The sequence below is a fragment of the Lissotriton vulgaris genome, chromosome 4_1, assembly GCF_964263255.1.
Source record: "Lissotriton vulgaris chromosome 4_1, aLisVul1.2, whole genome shotgun sequence".
Lineage (NCBI taxonomy): Eukaryota > Metazoa > Chordata > Amphibia > Caudata > Salamandridae > Lissotriton > Lissotriton vulgaris.
Genome location: NC_141691.1, coordinates 889,168,613 through 889,190,402, shown reverse-complemented (window position 1 = coordinate 889,190,402; position 21,790 = coordinate 889,168,613). Strand labels below are relative to the sequence as shown.

The window sequence follows — 21,790 nt, the reverse complement described above, 5'->3', positions numbered from 1 at the left end:
GATTTAGGCTTCCAAGACTAGGAGTTTTGTCTGAGCACTCATATATGGAGACAGCCTTTCCCTGGGCATTGCACCCTATACTTTTAAGACTATATTTCTCAGGAGTAAGGACTCCGATTTATAATATAGGTGCATGATTGCTGAGAGTATATGCATTTTGATAAATGTCAGAATAGTCACATTTTAAAACAGATTTGTTTGTTCTTCTTATTTTTCAGACTTTTTGTCTCCCCTTTTGGGGTGAGACTGTTGGACGATTTATCCAATATAGGAAGTCTACACTAATCAGGTTGTATTAGTTTTTCATACGTTTTTTTCTTCTCTACACCTTAGTTTTGGACACCCTAGTGAGTGCCCATCAAGGAGTATGATAGAGTGTTTTGGTCCTGACGAATGCTGAGCCGACTTTGGGCTCCTAAGCAGAAACATGTTGACCATCTTTGTTTTCTTGTCACTTCAGTGAGGACTTATTGGTTCAAACTAACCCAACCAATTACCAGTCCTTTAATTTGCACTGTTTTTACTAGAGTTAGAGCTACCCTCTTAATAAAATTATTGTGTGATGAGTAGCCCACACTCTTTTTAAGGCACTTTTCCATCACTAATTTCGTTTTTTCCAACTTTTTTGGACCCAATGAAGACAATTGGCTACCGACCTCCACAGTCGGTGCCTGAGGGTTCTTTTTCTCCACTGAGCACGTGCACCCTATCTCTTTATTACATCTTAGTATTTCCAGATGGTGGTAATTCCTATTCTGTCTACTGACACAAACTGGCTTTGTGTCCTGTCCTTTGTTATTTAATTTTTTCTTGTATTTTGACACTCTTCTGTTGATTATTATACATTTGGTTGGAAGGGGTAAAAGAGTGGTCCTAACTATACCCTTTCTCTCTTGTTGTTTCATATGAATTCACACAAGTGTACCCAGATTTAGTTAAATATGGCCATGGCCACTTAACTTATCCAACTTTGAGCTAATTAATAAGTTACTTACCTTTGGTAACGTCTTATCTACTAGAGACATGATATAGCTGTAGATTCCTTACCTTTGAATTTCCCAGGCATCAGACTACATCTGGAAGATTTTTCTTCAAGCAATACCCTTACGCGCCGTAAGGCGGCATTGGTTGGCTCTGCGTGACGTTGATGGTGTAATTTCCGCTGTTGTGACGTCTGCATCACCTATGTGGGCGCCACCCTGATGCGCTGTTGTCAGTTACTTTCACGCCTTTACACACCAGAATCGCAGAGCCATGACGAGCACTGACGTTGGGTTGTTTGGAACATCTTGGTCCCTGAAAGAAAACAAACCTGACCCTCAAAACCTGTCCGCAGATTGGGGAGGATGGGTGTATGGTAAGCAATCTGCTGCTAGATCATGTCTCTACCTGATAAGGAGTTACCGAAGGTAAGTAATTCATCCATCTGATAGAGACATCTAGCCACCGATTCCTTACCTTTGAATAGATACCTAAGCAATACAATCCTGGGAGGAGAGTCTGTGGACAAGTTTAGACCAGGAAGCCCTGCAGGACAGGGTGGGCAAAAGGGCCATCCCTGCGGACTTAAATGTCCAGGCAATAGTGCTTGGTGAACGTTGCTGCCTGACAAATGTCAAAGATTGGAACTCTATCTTGCAATGCCATGGTAGCAGCGTTAGCTTTGGTACAGTGAGTCCTTAAGCCTTTATTTTATGCTCAATTTTATCATCATCTTGTCTAGTTTTCTTGTGTACTACATGAAGTAATCATAACTAGCCAGGGGGAACCCCATGAACCTTTTAAAAGCATTTATACATTACTGGAGAGACAAGCAGACAAACCGTTCCAGGGTTTACTCAATCTCCAAGACTGCAATGCAAGAGATTGAAAAAGTACAACAAATACATACTTTGGCATAAAAAGCCATGCTCAAGATGAATTGTGAAAAACAATGCAGTGAGACGCATTACAAAGACAATGGGGGCACTGGTGTCAGTAGAGCCAGGGTTGCATCTCTCCCAGGGTTTCTTAGGCAAACAGCACTGACCACTAAGGCAAGGTGGGGCAGGAAAACACCTGGTAATGGTTTTTAATGAGATCAACTGAATAATCAGTGTTTGGAATGGCTTGGATAGTAGTGGTGGGCTGAATGTTTCATTCCACCCATGGATTTACCAACATTTTGGCCACTACACATTACTCTTTAACGTGGAGCTCCGGCCAAATTCTGCTACACATTGTGGAACTTCTCTCCTGTGAGGCTCCAGAAAATGCGAGCGCAGGCGAGATTTGGCGCACCCTAGTGTGATTTTCTAATCTAGGTGGTTGCAGTCAGAGGGGTTCCATTCTAGTAGATTTGCTGCTGCTCAGTAGATTTTCTACTTAAAAATCAATACGAATGGCCAAGCGTTTTTTTGCAACGCACTATGCGTTCACACTTATTTTTTCGTGCTGCTCGTGCTACTGGTGCGATATTGCACCACAAGCATCTTATTATCCACCTATTGGCAGAATTATACAGAATTTTGCTGATTTGTTTTGTAACTCTGCGGGTTCCACCCACCCCATTGGATAGCCATGACGCAGGCGTATTTAGCTCAGGGGGTTACAGGCGGTGGTGTTGGTCAGTTATATCAGGGCTGTGGCTGAAAAAAGGTTGGGCAGGGTCAAGAGGTAAGATATGGGGGAAGAGTTTGCAGTTGGAAAGGACAGGCACTTGGCTACAAGAATGATCTTGGCTTCTTGAATGGGCGGTTTGATTTATTTCAGGCTCCAGGAGGTTTATGGGTGGGCATGGGTGTTAGGGTTATGACTTGTATTAGGGAGGTGTAGTTTAAATTGTTATTGTAATGCATTGAACTGACTGACGTACACACACCTGTTCTATTAAAGTGATCTTTTCTACTGTAATGCCCTGGTCTGTATTGCTTGTGCCATCTGGTCTGACAAGTATAAGGAAAAATATAGAAATAAGCATTGGCCAAAGCCCAAACAATGCTAAAATTCCTAAACCGCATAAATATACCTTGTAGTTTTTTCTGCCTGTTAAATCATTCAACACCGTCTGAGAGACAAGCGAGCAGTAAGAACTAACCTGAAGGCATCCACTGGTCCGAGGAGGGCCGCAGCAGCGTGTTCACCTGCTCCCAGTCCAGATCATCGTCATCGGACTGACTGTATCCACACGAGCCATAGGGTTCATCGAAAGAGCAGCCTCCTGCAACAATACATGAAAACAGTCAAAAAAACTGACGAGAAATGCCGGGTTACACATCTCAGACTGGCTGACAAGCTTCATAGATACCACAGCAATGAAACACTTTCCTTGTGGGACCCATCGGACTAAAGAAAAGGAGTGTCGCTAGGGGTGGCTCCTCCATTTGAGATTTTGAGCAGAGGAGCGTCGCCCAACAAACAAAACCCCCAGAGCTGAAAAATAGAATGGTCAAAGTTTATTTATTACCATTTTAAGTTTCGGCAACCAAACCGTCCCGAACTGAGCGCCAGTATGGGGCCATTGCTGCGGGCGGCAGCAGGGAGCTTTGTGCTCTCGAGTTTAAAATGTGCACGTCTCTTTGGCCGGCTGTTTTGCGACGGCAAGCCAGGCATGATCTTTTTCAACCACTCTAACCCAGCTGTCTTAAAACAGCTGTGTTAGAAAAAACAAAGGCCTCCAGTGCTCTTTTGAGCGCCAACAGAGGCCGCTCCCACCAAGCCTAGCACTGCTCTTATGCTGCATGAGAACAGTGTCAGGATTGGCTTCGGTGTCGGGTGCCTGCCTGCCTCGAGGAGAGCAGGATCAAGGAGGACGTCCCAGTCGTGGAAAAGTCAAGTATTTTTTATTTTATGTGCCCCCACCATCCAGGGTTGGATTGGGATTAAAAATCAGCCCGGGCACGCATAAAAAAAAAAAAAAAATCGGCCCACATTTGCATAATGCCTTCCTTCAAATCACTGCTTTCGTGTCATTTTACATAAAAAAGGGGGTAAAAAAAAAATATGCACACATCAGTTTACACTAGTGAAACACACCTGAAAACAAGTGAGGCCTCTTCTGCTCAGGCCCTGTGCCCCGCTCAGTATGCCTACATTAATGGGAGGCCCAGCGAGAGAAAAGCGGTGACACCTCTACCTGTTGCTGCTATAAGGGAGGTAATGAGTGCCAATCTCCCTCCAGAAAGGCCACTTAGACACCCACTGGGCCGCTGGCGGTATAGTCGAACAGACACCGCCCAAATCGGCCCCCAGGCTGCTCAAAAGCAGCCCTCAGGTGGAACTCGGCCCGCGGCCCCTTGGGCATTGCCCGAATGCCCCCGTTACCAATCCGACGCTGCCACCATCCCACCATTCTCGGGACATGCCAGCTGCCTCTCAGTGTTGCAAATGACTGGATGGAAGGCCATTTTGCGACTATTCACAAAGGGCCAGCGAATAAACCGTGGATTTTAGCGCTGGAAACATTCAATACCTTCCTTAACTTACAGAGGGTATCGCATATCAGCCATCAAGGAAACAAGTGCATGAGCAATGAAACCAAAAATCCACTTCCACCATGTAGATATAATATAATGTTATCAAAATGAGAGAGCAAGACGGTACAATATGTAAGCAGTTAAGGTCACTGAATGATATATTTTAGAGAAGCTTGGAGCAGAAAGAAGGAACTACATTTGCCGGGGATGTATTGATTTATTTGAGGTGTTTGGTTTGGCTTGGGCTAGCTGCCAGGCAGCTTCTCCATCTCACGGTGAAAAGCTTAAACGGATAAAGCATTGGCAGCAGGCCGAGGCCACAGATGATACTGCTGATAAAGTGCGCAAAGGTAACAAGAAAAGCCGTGTTCACCACTTTGCTGCCTAACGAACCTTTCAGTCTCAAAGGTGAATGACAGGAGTATTGTCGTGGCCAATCCCAACCCCACATGTTACGCAAGGAGGAAAAAATACAGAAAGCGCAAGAGGCTTCATTCTGGCCCATGATGACATGGTACTGTAACATCTGGTCTGTGGCCAAAACCTGGTTGCTTCTTTCTGTTTTACGCAGGTAGCCGACATGGGACACAACAGACTTTTTACGCGCCTGCAAAACCTGATTTGTTTGAAACACTTAACATAACTATCAAAATAAATCGGAGCAGTGGGATACAAAGACACTTTAGGGGAGATTTACTAAGATTGTACGCCGTGTTTGCATCCCAAAAATTACGTTAATCTTTTTTTCCGATTTACTTTCCAGCATTGAATTTGTTTGGCGCGAGAAATAATGTATAAGTAATGTGAATCAGCGCTATGCGCTGTTTTGCATTACTTAGCACTCAAACACTATAGGAGCTCAGAGGGAATACGGAAAGGGTCACCCTCCACTCACAGTCAACAATACAAAATAAGACCCAGTCCAATGGCGAACTCATATATCAGTGACTCAAGGGGGGTCCAACAAGTCCTACTCCCCACTACTCTTATCCACATTATAATGAGGTAATGCACTGTACTCCACCGTGTTTAAAATACCTGTTCTCCAAGACAACACAACAGAACAAAGCACTCAGAGTGACCCAAATTGTAGTGGTTCACAATAGTCCACACTCCACATTGGACCTTACTCTGAATAGAGGAAAAAATGTGCGAGAAGCAAGTGACCCCTCAGGGAAGCACCACCAACGGGGTAACTGGTATGCAATTTCCAGACAGGCCCCTGTCTCATCATCAGTGGTCACCCGCTTCTCGAAGAAAAATAAGATGAAAGGAAAAAAGAAGTGTCCAAAACAAACAACATATAAAGTGACAAAGTGAAGTGCAGAAAAATCTAAAAAACTAGCAGATTTTTCTGCACTTCACTTTGTCACTTTATATGTTGTTTGTTTTAGACACTTCTTTTTTCCTTTCATCTTATTTTTCTTCGAGAAGCGGGTGACCACCGATGATGAGACAGGGGCCTGTCTGGAAATTGCATACCAGTTACCCCGTTGGTGGTGCTTCCGTGAGGGGTCACTTGCTTCTCGCACATTTTTTCCTCTATTCAGAGTAAGGTCCAATGTGGAGTGTGGACTATTGTGAACCACTACAATTTGGGTCACTCTGAGTGCTTTGTTCTGTTGTGCTGTCTTGGAGAACAGGTATTTTAAACACGGCGGAGTACAGTGCATTACCTCATTATAATGTGGATAAGAGAGTAGTGGGGAGTAGGACTTGTTGGACCCCCCTTGAGTCACTGATATATGAGTTCGCCATTGGACTGGGTCTTATTTTGTATTGTTGCATTACTTAGCGCCAAGGGGGTGTGCCATGGGTGGTGCATAGGTGTTTTCATGCAATCACCCAACTCTATTTACTAACAAAAGAAGACCTGGTTTAGCATCAGAAAACGGTGCCCTTTTGAAGTAGGCGCTAGGAAGGAGAAATGCTTTTATTTCTCCCTTTTTTCGATTTGTTAGTGTGCTACACTTTACAGCACACATACATAGAGGGAAAAGGATTACAGGTAGTCTAAGCATGGTATTTTGCACTGGAAGGCTATCCTTCCAGTGCAAAACCTATGCTAGACTCACAGAGACACCCTTGCACTATGACAAAGGTGTCTCCTTGACGCACAGTAGTTGACTTCAGTGCCGGCGCTGAGAAAAGGGGAGGAGAGTGTCACATTTCTGTAAATATGGTGCTCTCCTCCTCTCTCCTTTTTACGCAGCACAGAATTTGCTGATGCTTTACTGAGCTGTTGGATAAGTGTTAAATCTGGCCCTTAGTTTTGTTATATATACATCAGACAGATAAATGAAATAGTGAACATGGATACAAGGTACAGAAGCCCCCAGTCTGAGAGGAAACCAGCATGTCCAGCTTAGTAGACAGGGACTGGGTCAGTGGTAAAGCACTTCTTGCCCAAGGTAATCCGGTTGTGTAGCGTTACTACTTTGTCCAAGAGGTGTATGTAAGGGCAGGTATCTGTGGTTGAAAAGACTGCTAGGGTAGAGGTACCTGGGTGAGAAGAGTTGGATGTCATACACGAGGGTCAGAGATGCACTCCCATCCTGGTGGAATATCCAAGGTGGGTTCCAGGACATGTTGTGAAGGATATAGGACACATAAGCAGTCTGTGACAGTGCACTTGCAGCATTCCTGGTAGCACATGCATGTGGACAATGGAGGCTAAATCTTGTGGCAAGGTTTACGTATGGGATGTCGAGAGACGTGGTCTGACTGAGTTGCAGTGGGAGTGACATGGCCCTGTGGACCCATTACGTGCCCCATACATGCACTCAACATCTTGGTCAGGGGAATGAATCCACTATTTAAAAGCAACTACAATACAATACCTTCCCAGTAGACAGCAGTTTGAAATGGATGGACTTATCTCTTAGGAAAGTGTGCGAGTACACAAATGCACACACTGCAGTTTTAAGTATTGTCATTCCTCACACACAAAGATCACACATCTTGTCTCACTTAAGGTCATAGAAGCCGGTAAATTTGTAGGAACACAAACTATAACACAAAGGCATTTTACAGAAGGGGCTGAAACATGTTGATGCGGCTTTTGTATACAGGGAGCACAAGTTGTGAGTTATTTTAACAGCACTAAATACACCAGTGGCACTGGTAATGCGAGTCAAAACTCCCTTCTGATCAGAGAGGAATTCAAACTCTTAATAAATACCCTTCATGCTTTTTTTCTTGCACCCAATTATTTCCTTCCCCGCCTGTTTTGATGGAACATGAATAGCAAATTGTATTAGCTTCAATCTGTACCAACAACAATAAACCGTATTGGGCATCAAGGAATGGCCGCCCCTGCTCATCCTTTTCAACACAGCCATCCGTTTTCTTTAATTGTGAATCTCCCTGGCGTCAAAAGCGTACTTGGCGACAGAAGCATAAACTATCAGACGCGGCTCGCCATTGTGCGGTGCGGTGCTCCGGTGGAGTTGCGTTCATTAGTAACAGGCTTGTCAGTTAAATTAGCACCCTTGGACATTGGATCTTCGGTAACACTTAACAGTACAGCCTCAATTAACCGTCCCCCTGGGAACAGAAAACTCATTAGGAAGATACAGAACAGAACTCAATAATTCACCTTGACAACGGCATAATTTAATTCATTTCCCAAGTTTCAGGGACTCGGAAACAAGTTGCATTCAGTGCACATACAACATTAAATGCAGGGAGAATAAATACTATGGAGAACATTATCCGGACATAGCTTGGTCGTGGTTTATAAGCTGAAACAAGGCCCAGCTTGGAGACACTATTCCCCCGGAAAGAATTGACTGTGGAAGACATGACGCCTCTAAAGGGAGAGTCATCTGGGCATCTACCTACGTTACATGTTACCTGATCGGCGAAAATACAAGTGGCCGCTGGCCGGAGACTCATGGAGACAATCTGTGTGCAGATGAGAAGCCTCTGTTCAAGGAAGGGACTAGTGGCGGGCCTATATTGCTTACCAGGCAACTAAATACCATGACAAACCAAATGGATATCCCTTCTGGAACCAAGGTCCTTTAGGAACCACCTTGGTTCCAGAAGGGAAACCCATGTAGTTTGTCGAGTATACGATACGTATCCCTTCCATCCTCATCAGCGAGGACCTCACCCTGGATCCCTAAACCTGTGTATCAGACTAAATACCTTGACCATTTACTCAAGTAGCGGGCAATTTTGTTTATACAGACTGAGTCTTCAAAAGTCCACACCCGTTCCACCGAGACATTCCTGACCAAGTCTCTATTTCCTTACTTCTCCTTTTCAAGTATGTAAAACTGGAATAAAGTACTCCTATCTCAACAGCGGAGTCAGAGGTGATGGGAAAGATTTGGTATGGAAGAGTTCCAACAATTCAGGATTAACTGTACATCAGTCATGAGAGTAACTGGGCGAGCGTCAGAAGGTTTGAACAGAGCGTTCCTGTGGATCTCATGTTTGTAGAAAGTCATAGAGAGTGATTTTTCTCTGATAGCGGTGGGGGTGGGGTTGCGGGGGGGGAGGGGAAGTATGATCCCTCTCAGATAGAGTAGGTTCAGGCAATGACGGCCACACCTGCATGCTTTCCTGACAGGCATATTTCCAAATATAAACTCTGCAAATGGACAATGAAGGGATTCAACTAAGTAAAATCTCAAATCACGTTTCATATTCAGGTTATCATCTCCTACACCATGGAAGCTACGACAAATGTCCGAAAAACGTGTTACTGACTAGATATCAAAATCTGAAGTGTACATTAGGATTAGATGAAGGATGGACAGCTAGGGAACACCATAATACACAAAAATAATTGTATCTAACCAGAAAGGGTCTGCATCTCATTATCTGAAACTACAGTTTTTCATACCATAAACATGACATTCACCAGAAGCTGTATGTTTTGAATGAGGTGTTGCCATGACAACACAGATGTTATATTCACTTGGCACAGCACCAGATCGCTCTTTTGCTCTGTCACAAAGTCTTTGACATCCACTGCGCACGCCTTTGCCAAATTGCACGTGGGTTGGCACAGGACCAGGCCTGTGGCCAGGCTCTGCACCCCTCCTCCTTCTGGTGGATATCCTCTGCTGTGCTCAGCCCTATCTCTGACTTACATTGTGCTTGTTTTTTGTGCACTCCAGTTTAAATCTGAGTTGTAAGTGACTTTAAAAAACACAGCGCTCTAATCACTCCTAAAATGGACACTCGGGATTTTCTTCAATCTTGCAAGTCACGTGCTGTCTTCAGCATTTTTTTCTGCTTTGGACTTCGAAGTTTTCATTTCCCCCAAGTAGTAACCCTGATCATCAAATGGAGTTGGTTACCTCTGGGGGTGTTCCCCGATTACTGTGCACAACCTTTGACCACAGTGCAACATCCATGAGTCACTACTGGCTAACAGGGTTTAAGATGACCATAAAAGCATTTACAGAACCCTTACACAGCCAATCATATTTTTTTTAATTCACACTGTTACTGACGGGATTCTCGAGTCACAACTTGCAAGTTAAAACTGTAGAGTTATAAAAAAAAGTTCTAACTTTGCAAATCCTGCTCTGCACCTTTTTAAAATAACAATCTCAAAAACTAATCTAAGAATTTACATAATTAAACCAAGAAAAACATGATTTTTGAGTAAAGTTCTACTTTCAAGCCAGTTGTTGGTATAAATACATTCAGCGGTTCATGTACAGCAGTAAACAAAATTTCTTATGGAGCTAAAATGGAAAATCACTTTTTTGACCCATCCGAACTTTTCCTCTGCACGAACTGGCACGGAAATTGGCATGCTGGACCTTAGGTTGGCCAAGCTAGTGCTTTTCTTAGTTTTTTGTAAATCTGTCCTCTGGATTGAGAAGATATATGCAAATCAAAAAATGCTTTTCAATGTAAAGTGCATCGGAACCATAACTACACAGATGCAACGGAGAGGAAACATGACTCACGTGAAACAAATACTTGAATGTGACATTTTGTCCCTCCCCTTGGTCGACTATGGTAATAAATAGCATATATATATATATATATATATATATATATATATATATATATATATATATATAGCCAGTCCTAACAACAAGCAATGACAGGCGCTGACTCCGTGGGAATGTAACATAGTAAGTTTATTCCATTTGATAGCCTAGACACGTTTCGACGGAGAGCCGCCTTCTTCACTACATTGGGCGCCAAATCCATCACTATATAGTGAGCACTCTTAGTTGGTTGTCACAGCAACCATGCATGCTAGTAAACATAGAAGTTACAAACACCAAATGGAAATAACAGTGCATATAAACAATAAACTTGTTATAGATTGTATCCATGTCAGCACAAGAATATTGTGACAAAAAGAATTATAGTAACTGAATGTAAATAAAAAAAGAAAGCTAGTCACTGAAGCTATAAAACGGACCTAGGCCCTGCAAGACATAGTGAGAAGAAAGACTAAATATTCATCAATTTCTTGCTACCCCCATAATTCTGCATTTATCCAAAACACACAAATAGCAAAAATGTAAAATTAGTAAGATCACTGGATTTCCAGGAAAGTGAGTGGCACAGGCAGAGTGTGCCAGGGTTGCGATCTAGGATGCATGCATATGTACTAAGCAAAACTACATATGACTCCATATATTGCTGGTTGCATCTAAGACTAACCTATTGTCAAGGACAAAATGGTACCGCCCAAGTGGGCTTTGGAGGGAAACCAACACAATATATGCAGAAAATGCTATGAGGGGTAAATTAGAGGACATACAGAGCCAACAAAGGTTTAGTGTGAATAACTATAGCAACTAAAGAATATAAAATAACAAAGCTAAGTGAAGTGAAAATGGGCCTAAAGAAAAAGAGCGGAACACGGAGCGGGACAAGCAGCAATAACCTACAAATGTACAGTTAGAGCCTCATCTGCATTCATCCCATACAGTATTTTAGAATTCAGTAAGATGATATATCTTGATTCTAACCTCCTAAGTAGAGGGGAACTGTCTGTTCCCTCCTCTCAGATTCTTGGGGACGGTGTCGATCACAAAGAAGGAGAGATCTTTAGCATTGCCACCATGACACGAATTTACATGTCTGGAGACTGGGTAGCTGGGGTCATCATTGGTAATGGCCCTAAGGTGTTGTAATATACAGACATGTACGGGGTGGATAGTGCTACCCACGTATTGTTTGTTGCAAGTACATTGAAGAACGTAGACAGCGAAATCACTTTTACAAGTGGAGCTGCCTCAGATTTCATAAGGTGACTGTCTAAAAGGTGTTTGCACTGTTCTGGTATTGACACCATGCCCACAGGATTTACATTTAGAGCATCTTTGGAAATCTCTCTGTGATCTCAACCAATCAGATCCCTATCTAATTGTGGGTGAGTTACATACAAGCTCTCTACACATCGATTTGGCTATTCTGAAAGATATGGGAGGAGCTCTGGCGCAAGTTTGTCCGATAACAGGGTCATTGCGAACAGTCCGCCAGTTTTTATAAAGAGGTTTGTAGGATATGTGTTATAGCCTGTGACGAGTCTCGGGGTTCCTACAGAGCTATTGGTATTTTTATTCTAACTCTTGGCGGAATTGAATAGTAGATCTTCTCCCTTTAGTATTTTGAGTTTCAGCAGTAGCTAGTGTTTCTGGGCTGCACCCTCTGGACTCTAGTCTTCAAAACAAATCGTCAGTGGATCCCTTCAGACCTGCTTCAGAACTACAGTTTTGCTTCATTCAGCGGCACTCAGCATATGGGATGCTCTCCTTGAGTCTAGTAGGGTGGAAACTACTTGCCTGAAGAATAGAATTTCCTGATGTAGGCTTTCTATAAGTCCTAGACTGTTTCTCATTATTCTCCACAAAAATGTCTAGACTCTGTGTTGGTGTTACACGTGAAGGATAGATTCAGGTTATTAATATTATATATATATATATATATATATATATATATATATATATATATATATATATATATATATATATATATATATATATATATATATATATATAGAGAGAGAGAGAGAGAGAGAGAGAGAGAGAGAGAGAGAGAGAGAGAGAGAGAGAGAGAGAGAATTGAGGATGCATAATAAAGAACCATGAAATATGTCCCATTATTGCAATCAAGGGATTATTAAAGTGAAATCCTAGAGATATAAATATAGGACCATATTACACATGCTAACCGTTAATCATTTTTATATTACATGTTTATTGGGTTAGTTTGCTTGAAAAGGCCAGTCTTTTCAAAGTTCAGGTAACTGGACACAGACTAGAATTATGTTTATTTTGTTTACATTTCATGAATAGTTTTTTTTTAAATAAAAACACAGGCAATGACGAGGGCTTTGGGATTATTGTGATGCTATAACTGTAGTGTTTACTGCATACTTATGGATTTACATACTGCCAGATAATGTGCAGATTTCACAAAAATGTTGTTTCTCTCTCAAATGGATGAAAATAATACTGGTGTTAAAGATATGCAAAATCTGACTTTTTTTCCATATAATTTAGATAACCTTGACACATAATTTGGTCCTCCAAGTTGTATAACCTAGTAGCCTTGACAATGGCAAAGCTATGTGGCGTGGTTTAGGGGCTAGTATTATGATAATGAAATCAATATTTCACAGAGAACTGTAAAATATTTAACTTTTTTTACGGTTTCTTGTGAAATATGAGTTTTATAATAAATATTACATGTGAGTCTGCCTACATAATGGCCCGTCTTAATTTCCTTATTCTAGGCGACTTGTGACATGTCTAGTTGCCTGTAATAAAGAAATAATAATTTCTCAACTGTAATAACTTGTTAGTATTGAGTTGTGATGTCATAAAGCTTGCTGCCAAAGTCAGCATCAACCGGAAAGACAAGACACAGAGGTTAATTAAAGCTGAAGTTTAACCCATTAACCGCAGCGCAAATTACGCCATGGTGCAGGACTTTTAATGAGTGGGCGGGGCCGCGTCGGCCAACGGACGTGCACAGCACTAGCCAGGTAGTGCCTGCGACGGCTGTTGGCCGACACATGCAGGGAACAGGTTAAAAATTGAAAACAAAGCCTGGCCTTTGCTTCTTCTGCTCTGTTTTTCTAGATGAACAGTGCTAAGCAGGAAGGAGATATTTATGGCAAAGGGTTTATTTTGAGAGGTTTTAGGTAATTATAGGAAATATGCTATCTCTATGTTTTTACACATGCTGAGCAACAGCATTTTCTTAATCAGACGTGTATTAAACTGATTCTAATACATTTTACAACAAATATCTCACTGCTTTTTGTTGTGTTTAATTTCAGCCACATTTCACTATATGGTCAAAGAACTTCTTGGTGATTTGCAAAAGCCTTATAATGCATGGCAGGGGGTCAGATATAATATGACGAGCTTGAATGCAAAGCAGAACATGTGTCAGGGGCTGCTTCTATTAATTCCAAGTTAGCTTAAATGGTATTTTCCCATCCAAGTATGTAATAATGTCACTGGAATGGTTAAAGGATTTTGATATTTTTCAGCTCAGTGTGGATGTCACTAGATAATTCTAGGCTAAAAGATGTTGCTGTAAAATGGTAAAAGGCATTGTCGCTTTTCTAGCTTGGTGTGGAGGGCAGTGTTCTAGTCCTAGGCGTAATAACTCTGCTAGAAAACCGACATTTGAGGTGAGCAGATTTTGAGTATCAGTGGTGTTTTGAGTGCTCCATTTAAATGAGCTGCTCTCCTACTAAAACGTGGAAACTACCCAGGGTTCTGTAATTCCTTTTTTGAATAATTTATGTGGCACTCTAAACTTGAAAGTGTATGCTTTGTCTTACACTGGATGCTCCCTTGTGGTTGGACAAAGCTATGACTCTCCTGACAAGCTCTAATAACAGCGAAACACGTGTCAAGGGCTGCTTTTATTCAGGTCAGGTTGCACTGGGCAGTATTTTACTAATGTACAGCTGCAATACTGTGCCTTGAACGGTAAAAGGCGTAGTCACTTTTCTAGGTTAGCACTGTGCTAAGCCTATGCTGAAAAACTCTACTAGAAAAAACAGGCATTTGAAGAGAGCAAATTTTGAGTGTAGGTGATGTGGTAGAAGCGCCATGCAAAGGAAAACACACACACACATACACTTTACGCCTTTTCCTAATATAAAAAATATATAAAAACACTTAATTTAAGAGACAGTTGGAAAGTGAGGGCTGGGCAGTGTATGATAAAGGAGAAGCTGGCAGGATATTACAATATTTGACAAGCAAATGGCATGCAGAAAGCACCCTGGCAGAATACCAGAACCAGCCGATGCAGGGGGCAAGCGGGAGGGAACCACGAAAAATGCACAAGCAAACTTAGAGAGAACGGCACTGCACATTTGTTTGCAGGCTTCAAAATATTTGAGAAGAGGTGGGCTCCAAATAAACGCAGAACTCAACCAGAGATCACAGTACAAATCTGTTTCCTGTGTCTGTGTCAGAGAACAGTGATCTGTTTCCTGCTTAAAGCTTAGACAATCAACCCTGCTTCCTGTGGTGCTTCCTCTGGAAGAGCAGGGCACACAGTGATTACAGTCTAAGGACAAACAAGGAATTAGCTGCACATAAGCCAACAATACAGGACGGACAGGGAACAGTTCCTGACATAGCCTGCCCAAGCAGCAAGAACAACCTAAATTTGGAACGTGGTTACACGTGCATATATACTCATTTCCAGGCACAGCATGGAAGGCAAAAGGACGGCACTGGTTTGTAAATAATAAGACGCTACTGTACTCTTTATGCTCTCTCCATGATAGTCCATGGTCAATCTCATTCATGTGCATCACTGAAGCCAGCAGTGACATGCAACAGCAGAGCCCAGGTAAATGCAACACTGTATAGCACTTGGTGACATGTAGTAGCACTGACTGAATACAACGGGTCCACTTTTGATCTATTAATCCCCATTATAATTCATACTCCAGCAACTTTTCTTCGTAGGTTGATTACACCAGAAGCATATTCTATTCTTTTTCAGAGATGGGTTCTAGCTGTCTCGACAGACTATTATTTGAAATCATAAATGAACCTACATATATGATCAGCGGTCTTCATCCCCTGGTCAGTTGAATTGACATTCACTTTGTGGTCCTCCCACAACAGTATACAGCAAAGGGGAAAGATTTGTCTCCCCTCACTGTGAATGCCAGCATTTTATCTATGAAGTATGTGTACTTCATTCTAAAAACTAGACTCCTTCAGTGCAAGGGCTGAGGGACCAAATTCTTCTTTCTTCTTAAAAGAAAAATATCATTTTCTTTTTACAAACTTTCTAAATTCTTTATTTTTTTTTTTACTTTTGCAAGAGCTAGACAGCTCCACATATACTGCTACCGGGCTGCTTGTCGCTGAGAGCAGAATCCTACAAGGGCACTGGTGTGGGTGGCCATCTTTGAAAGAGGTTTTCCATTTGTTAATAATAAAAAGAAGTGGTCTTTCATTTTGAATAGTTTTTGCCATAAAATATAACAACAAGTATTCCAAGATGGCCTCTTTTTATTACCTTTTATTATTGGTTTACCTATACTAGATGAATGGTGAGTTGCAACCTTGGAACACTAAAATAAAAACTATAGCAAAGGAAGCAAGCTTTCTCAAATATAATTGTTTTATGACTAAGGCCCGAGCTATTAATTTGTGCTCTAATTGTTGTGCACCCCTGCTCCTCTCAGCTCCTACAGTCAAGATGAAGTTAACCAGGGATATCAAATACATAGGCAGAACTAACCTAGATATTTTATTCTCTACTGTTGTTGGTGTCCTTTTTCTCGTCTACCCTAAAATGAACTTAACGTTCATGCATTGGAAAAACTTCCTCCTCCACCTCTTCTCAAACCTATGAAAATGGTTTGTCCTCCATCCAAACCTATAAAAACGGATGCACCTACAGATACAGTAAACAACTAAACACCGAGACGACAGTCCTCAGACTTGCCGAGCACAAATGAAAATATACCATAATACCCTGTAGCTAAGATCAATGAAAAACACTCTACAAATACAGGTAAATCAATATCAAATCATCCTTCATGACGAAACTTGTCAGCACAACCCACGACAAGCTATAGAAAAACGTTTAAGATGCATCCCAAATGCAAGAATACCGGTCGCAAAGGGGCAGATTCTGAGAATCAGCCCGTTTGCGACCGGTTTTTGCTTTAATGATTGTGGGCCTAAGTGGCCTGACTTAGATGCCTATGTCTGGGCGATGTGAGAATATGTGGTATTTGTTCTTGTAGAGGATCCCAAATTGGAGATTGGTGGCTCAAACATATATCCAATACCTCAAAAAAAAAAATACTGGGTAGTTAAATGCTTAAGATTCACTACTTTACCCACGCTGTCCATGGTGTAGGCCAACACATACAATGATAAAATCCCAAAATACAGCAAACATATGGAGAATAGGGGTTTTAGGATTTCATTATAAAATTAATTCGGAGTTCAAATGTTGTTGCTTGAATAGCTGAGCCACAAAGTACCTCACATTTGAGACTAGTATACGTGAATTACAGCTGGCCAGATGGCTCAGTGAGTTAATCCACTGTGATCTGCAAGTCATGAGGTTGAATCTGGCCAGGGCCGATTTTAGCCTTCCATCCTTTCGAGGTCAGTAAACAGAGGAGGTGGTGGGTAACATTAACACCTGTCATTTACAGAACATACCAAAATGACTGCGGCACAAAGACCGATATAAAACCAAGCTCTATTGTTATTTTACATGTAAAGAGATCCACTTTGATTATTTGGATGGCCTATTGGCATTCTCGGCTCGCTCCGAATCTCAAACTCTCTTCCTGGACCGACCCGTCAGCCATCGCGGGCACAGACTACGGCAGGCACTCAGCGGATTGGCAATGGCAATTTCATGGTCAGCTTCCACAAACACAAGGTGCGTGGACCCGCTGCTACTGCCTTCACCGTCAAACGAAAGAGCGAGTGACTGAAGTGTATGACATCCGTAATGGCACAGAAGTCAAGACAATGCGACCTCTAAAGCACAGCCACAGAAAAGGGCATTCGTAACCCGAGGGGGTTGAACAAACCCAACGTGCATGAGGGAGTTAAAAACGGTGGAGTGCAGAGAGAAAGAGAGAATGGCAGAGGAAAAGGAGGGCTGATATAGAAAGGAGAAAGTATAACTGGAGTGAGAGAAAGAGGCAAGAAGGCGAAAGATCAGAAACCGAGAAACTGGAAATATTAAATCAATTAATGTAGTGACAAAGATTAACATTCTATTTTTAAAGTCCTCTATTTTTATCATCAACACAAGATTATTATTTAAACATGCTAAGAATTAGGGGAGACCATTAATACAGTTTTAAGCCTGCCTGAAAAAAGTTGTAGTACTTTTGAGCCAAATATATTAGCCAGGCATGCCATAAACTGTTGTCTCAATAGCCAAATCCAATCTCTCAATTTTCAATTTCCCAATCTTAGTCGTTCAATCTCCCAGGAGCTCTTAATCTTCCAATACTTGAGACTCACCATTACTCCATCTCACATGGTCCCAGTCTCCCAACTCTCACTGTCTCCATCTCCCTCCAATGTCCCAATCAATCGCTAGCTAAATCCTGCAATATCTCAATTCCTCTCAGCAGCAAACAGTGCAATAGCAATGACCCCATACACGTTCTCTTGGTACTTTAGATTTCTCCAGGACAATCACTTCGATCGAACACGTTCCATGGTGTCTACTTCCACATCTGGATAGAAATGTGTGACACGGCCAATGGTCTCCCAGCTTCTGTGCTCTGAAGTACACTGGGAACTGGCCCTGCAGATGTTAAACAGTACTGGCCCCCTTTAAAGACTCCGTTTCCTGGATGGCCTTGCCTTAGAACCTCATCATTACACATGAATCGCCTCTCCAAAGACACTCTTCCAGGTAAATTTCTGTGCAAACTGAACTGCATTTCTTGTACTTCCTATTGTGCACATTGCTCGTTCCAGTGCGCCTAAGTTCATGCACAGATAAAGCTTGCAACTACATAAAGTAGAAGTATCAGGGTCCCTAGACTTGAAGGCGGCACTTATGTCTGACATGCCTACCTTGGCCAGATGATGTGCAAAGATGCTCTTTTTGAGACAGAACTAAGGTCAGACCCTTCAAGGGCGGTCTAGCAGGCAGAAACACAAACACATGGAGAATTACAAAAAAAGAGCACAGGGACAGGTTCTATAGGTAAGTTCCTATATTAAGTATTAAATGACCTAGCCATTTTAACAAGGCATGTGCCTCTAGTTTAAGGGAGTACAAACAAATACAGTAGCTCCTCTTTCCTCGAGGTGGCTGCAGGTCACACGCTGGATGTCTCGGTGAGTAATAAAGTCACCCAAAAGACATGTAGGTATACCCATTTAGACGCAGCTTTAGCTTATTTACCAACAACTGTTCATGGCACGATGCACAACAACAGGGACAACAAATGAAGGATTACGAGGCAACTGAATATTTTTCCGAAAATGTACCACCTAATAATATAGAAATGTGCTATAACATTAACATAAAAATGCGTATTAAACTAGATGTTCAGAAAATGTGCCTTTATTAAATGTGCAAAAGAGAAAATGCTGCTTAGTTCTGCAAAAAGCTCTCATTTCTATTGTTCTTGCACTATTCTTTTATTCTTCTCTATCCCTTTAAGAATATAAATACTTTTCGCAAAAAGGTGATTTAACATTATAAATGAGCAGTAGAACCTGACTGCTTTGTGAAATGTGCTGGTTTCTGAAAATTGTATTTCTATTTTCTTCATACCATATGGCTTCACTGTATTTAGATTGTTTCCTTTGCCACATATTTATAACGAACACTCATATTAATGAAAGATGAAAGAAATGCTTGCTGCAGCTTAGGTTTCGTGATCTAACCAGGACATACAAGATTTAAATGTTTCAATTCATAGAGCAACTCATTGTTACACGATAGGACACTAAGCAGCTAACAGAGTAGGCTTGCAAAAAAGTTCTCATGAGAACCTTCGTAGATGTATCTTTTTATAATAAGCTGTAGTCACATCGCATTGCCTTCATATCTTGGGAATCGAGAACAAAGATGATGGAACATTGGAAGATCTCCCTCCTTTGGATGCTGACATTTGCCTGTTTTTGCAACATGTTTAATGGCTTTTCCATATAGTATGTGTTCCTAGTAAGAGAGTCAAGGCATTCTGTGCACTCCTACCCTGTCATGCTCCTTATGGTTCTAGCTCGAATTGCAATAAGCTATTGCCAACTGTGATTTTCTTCGGTTTATCCATTCACTAAGTGAGGAGACTATCTATTTCTATGTCAATCATAGCTACTACTGTGGTTCTTTCCTTCTACCTGTCTTAGCTGCAGGTGTTTGGAGAACTTGACTAAGTCTCTGGAACTACCCTTTATGGGGAGTTTTAACTTTTCTTAGTTATCTGACTTTGCTCCAAATTGTACTTGCTCTTTTCCAAAAGGAACTCTTTATGGGTTCTCATTAGGATAGGATAGGTCCTTTAGATTAGAATAGGGACTAAATTGTGAATGGAACACACTGTTTTCTATGCTTGTTGTAACTAAACTTATTTTCAATAATTTCTCTAATTAGATCAATTTGACTAGTCTGAATAAAAATAACAAAAATACCAACTCTCTTAAAGAGAAAATAAACTTTTGAAACGTCACCAACCTCCCTTTGTTGGCTGAACATCGGAGGCAAATAATGATGTCTATTTTGTGTGATGCTCTATTTTCATATGATGGCAAAGATGCATCAACTTAGAAAGGCGTGGAAATTCCAGGGTCTCTAAATAAGTTTTAAAGTGGCGTTACTGGTACAAACGTTTCCACGATTTCCACGCTTGCAATTACAAGATGGAGATGAGAATGTACAAAAGACATGTCTCAAATCATTAAATCCCCAACTCTGTCTTTTTTATTTTTAGAGTAAAATTAGTTACTATATGGGACTACGGACTCCAAAGCGTAAGTCTGTGGAGGATATACCCAAATCACTGTTAAAAAAAAGTGTACACTGACTGTAATAATGACCTCTTTGCTGTACGTTTCAAAATGATAATTGCAAAATAATAACGAATGAGGGCTACAACAAATATATTGTGTCAATTTCACAGTACCATTTAAGCGCCCTATTTCTACTAGTTAACTATTCACACGAGCTGCAAATGACGGAACTAATGTAAATACTCATCCAATCTGTTAAAATATCAATACGAGTGGAGGGAAGGAAAGGGGAAATTGTTTTTTATTCAAAGGTGCGCTTTCAGATAAGTCCGCGAATTATTGAAGGTCTAAGTAATAACAATATTTGCTTTATACTAATGGTGGTTAGTGCATAGTTCTATGTTCAGCGTGCAGTTGTGCAACGAGAGATATAAGGAAACTTCTACGATAAAGTGCTAACCACTGCCACAAGAAACAGACCTGGGTAAAATAACCAAAAGTCAAATCTGAACAATAAGGGAAAAGTAGATGTTCAATGAGGCAACGTATTCCGAGACAGGATGATTAGTAAAGCTACAGAAACAGAAAGATACATTGGAATTTTTGTAGCCAGAAAAGTAACTTAAAATATATACTGGAAATGGGCAGATAGCTCTTGCTGTACACAGGTATTAATCCCAAGGGAGCAGAGGGGAGGCCTACAGCCAGTTCAAAGGGAAGTTGTGGCGGATTTGGGGGGGGGGGGGAAGGGGGGGGGCTGCTGTGCCACTGAGAATGCCTAAAGGGCATATGGGAGGCAGAGCGAGAAATAGGTGGTTTATGCCACCATCGTGTCCGGCTAGTTAATGAAGGACAGCTTGTAAATTCTATGAGAGTGAGGAACATTGTGTAACACTTATACATCCTAAGAATGCACCACAAAGACCTTAGGCAGGATGGTTGAGGGGAAATCACCCAGGCAATCCAAGAACACTGTCCTTGGAGCCTGGAGCACCTGTGCCTGCCTGCTAGCCAAGACCAATGTGCCCTGTACGGGAGAGGAGAACGTTAGAGGGGGCGAAGTCCAAAGAATGGATCCTGGCGAATGGATCCCCATAGTGAGGTTTAAGGATATGATAGCTGCACCGATCGGGTCATTGCCTGTGTGCAGGAATAAGACAGTTTTCCCCCCATGCCAGTGGAGGGCCGGAGTGATGTAAGCCATGGTCACTGCTGCACTGAACGGGTAATCACCCATGCGCAGTATCAAGTCTGTGACTCCATATAAAGGTGGGGCCAGCATGACAATTGCTGCCATTCCAATTAGACCATAGCCTGTGTGCGTTATCAAGTCGGCGACCCATATGACAGGTGGGGTCCACCATGAAGTTTGCTGCTGAGCTGATCAGATCGGATTGTAGC

The 21,790-nt window shown here is 41.8% G+C and overlaps 1 protein-coding gene across 1 annotated transcript in view; it reads right to left on the bottom strand.

Annotated features, from left to right (window-relative positions):
- Positions 1-21,790, bottom strand: part of PTPRM (protein tyrosine phosphatase receptor type M) — a 1,525,420-nt gene that overhangs the window by 1,276,557 nt on the left and 227,073 nt on the right. Inside the window, exon 2 of the mRNA XM_086967355.1 lies at positions 3,077-3,199. Within this exon, the coding sequence (XP_086823481.1) occupies positions 3,077-3,199 (123 nt within the window). The remainder of the gene's footprint in view (positions 1-3,076; positions 3,200-21,790) is intronic.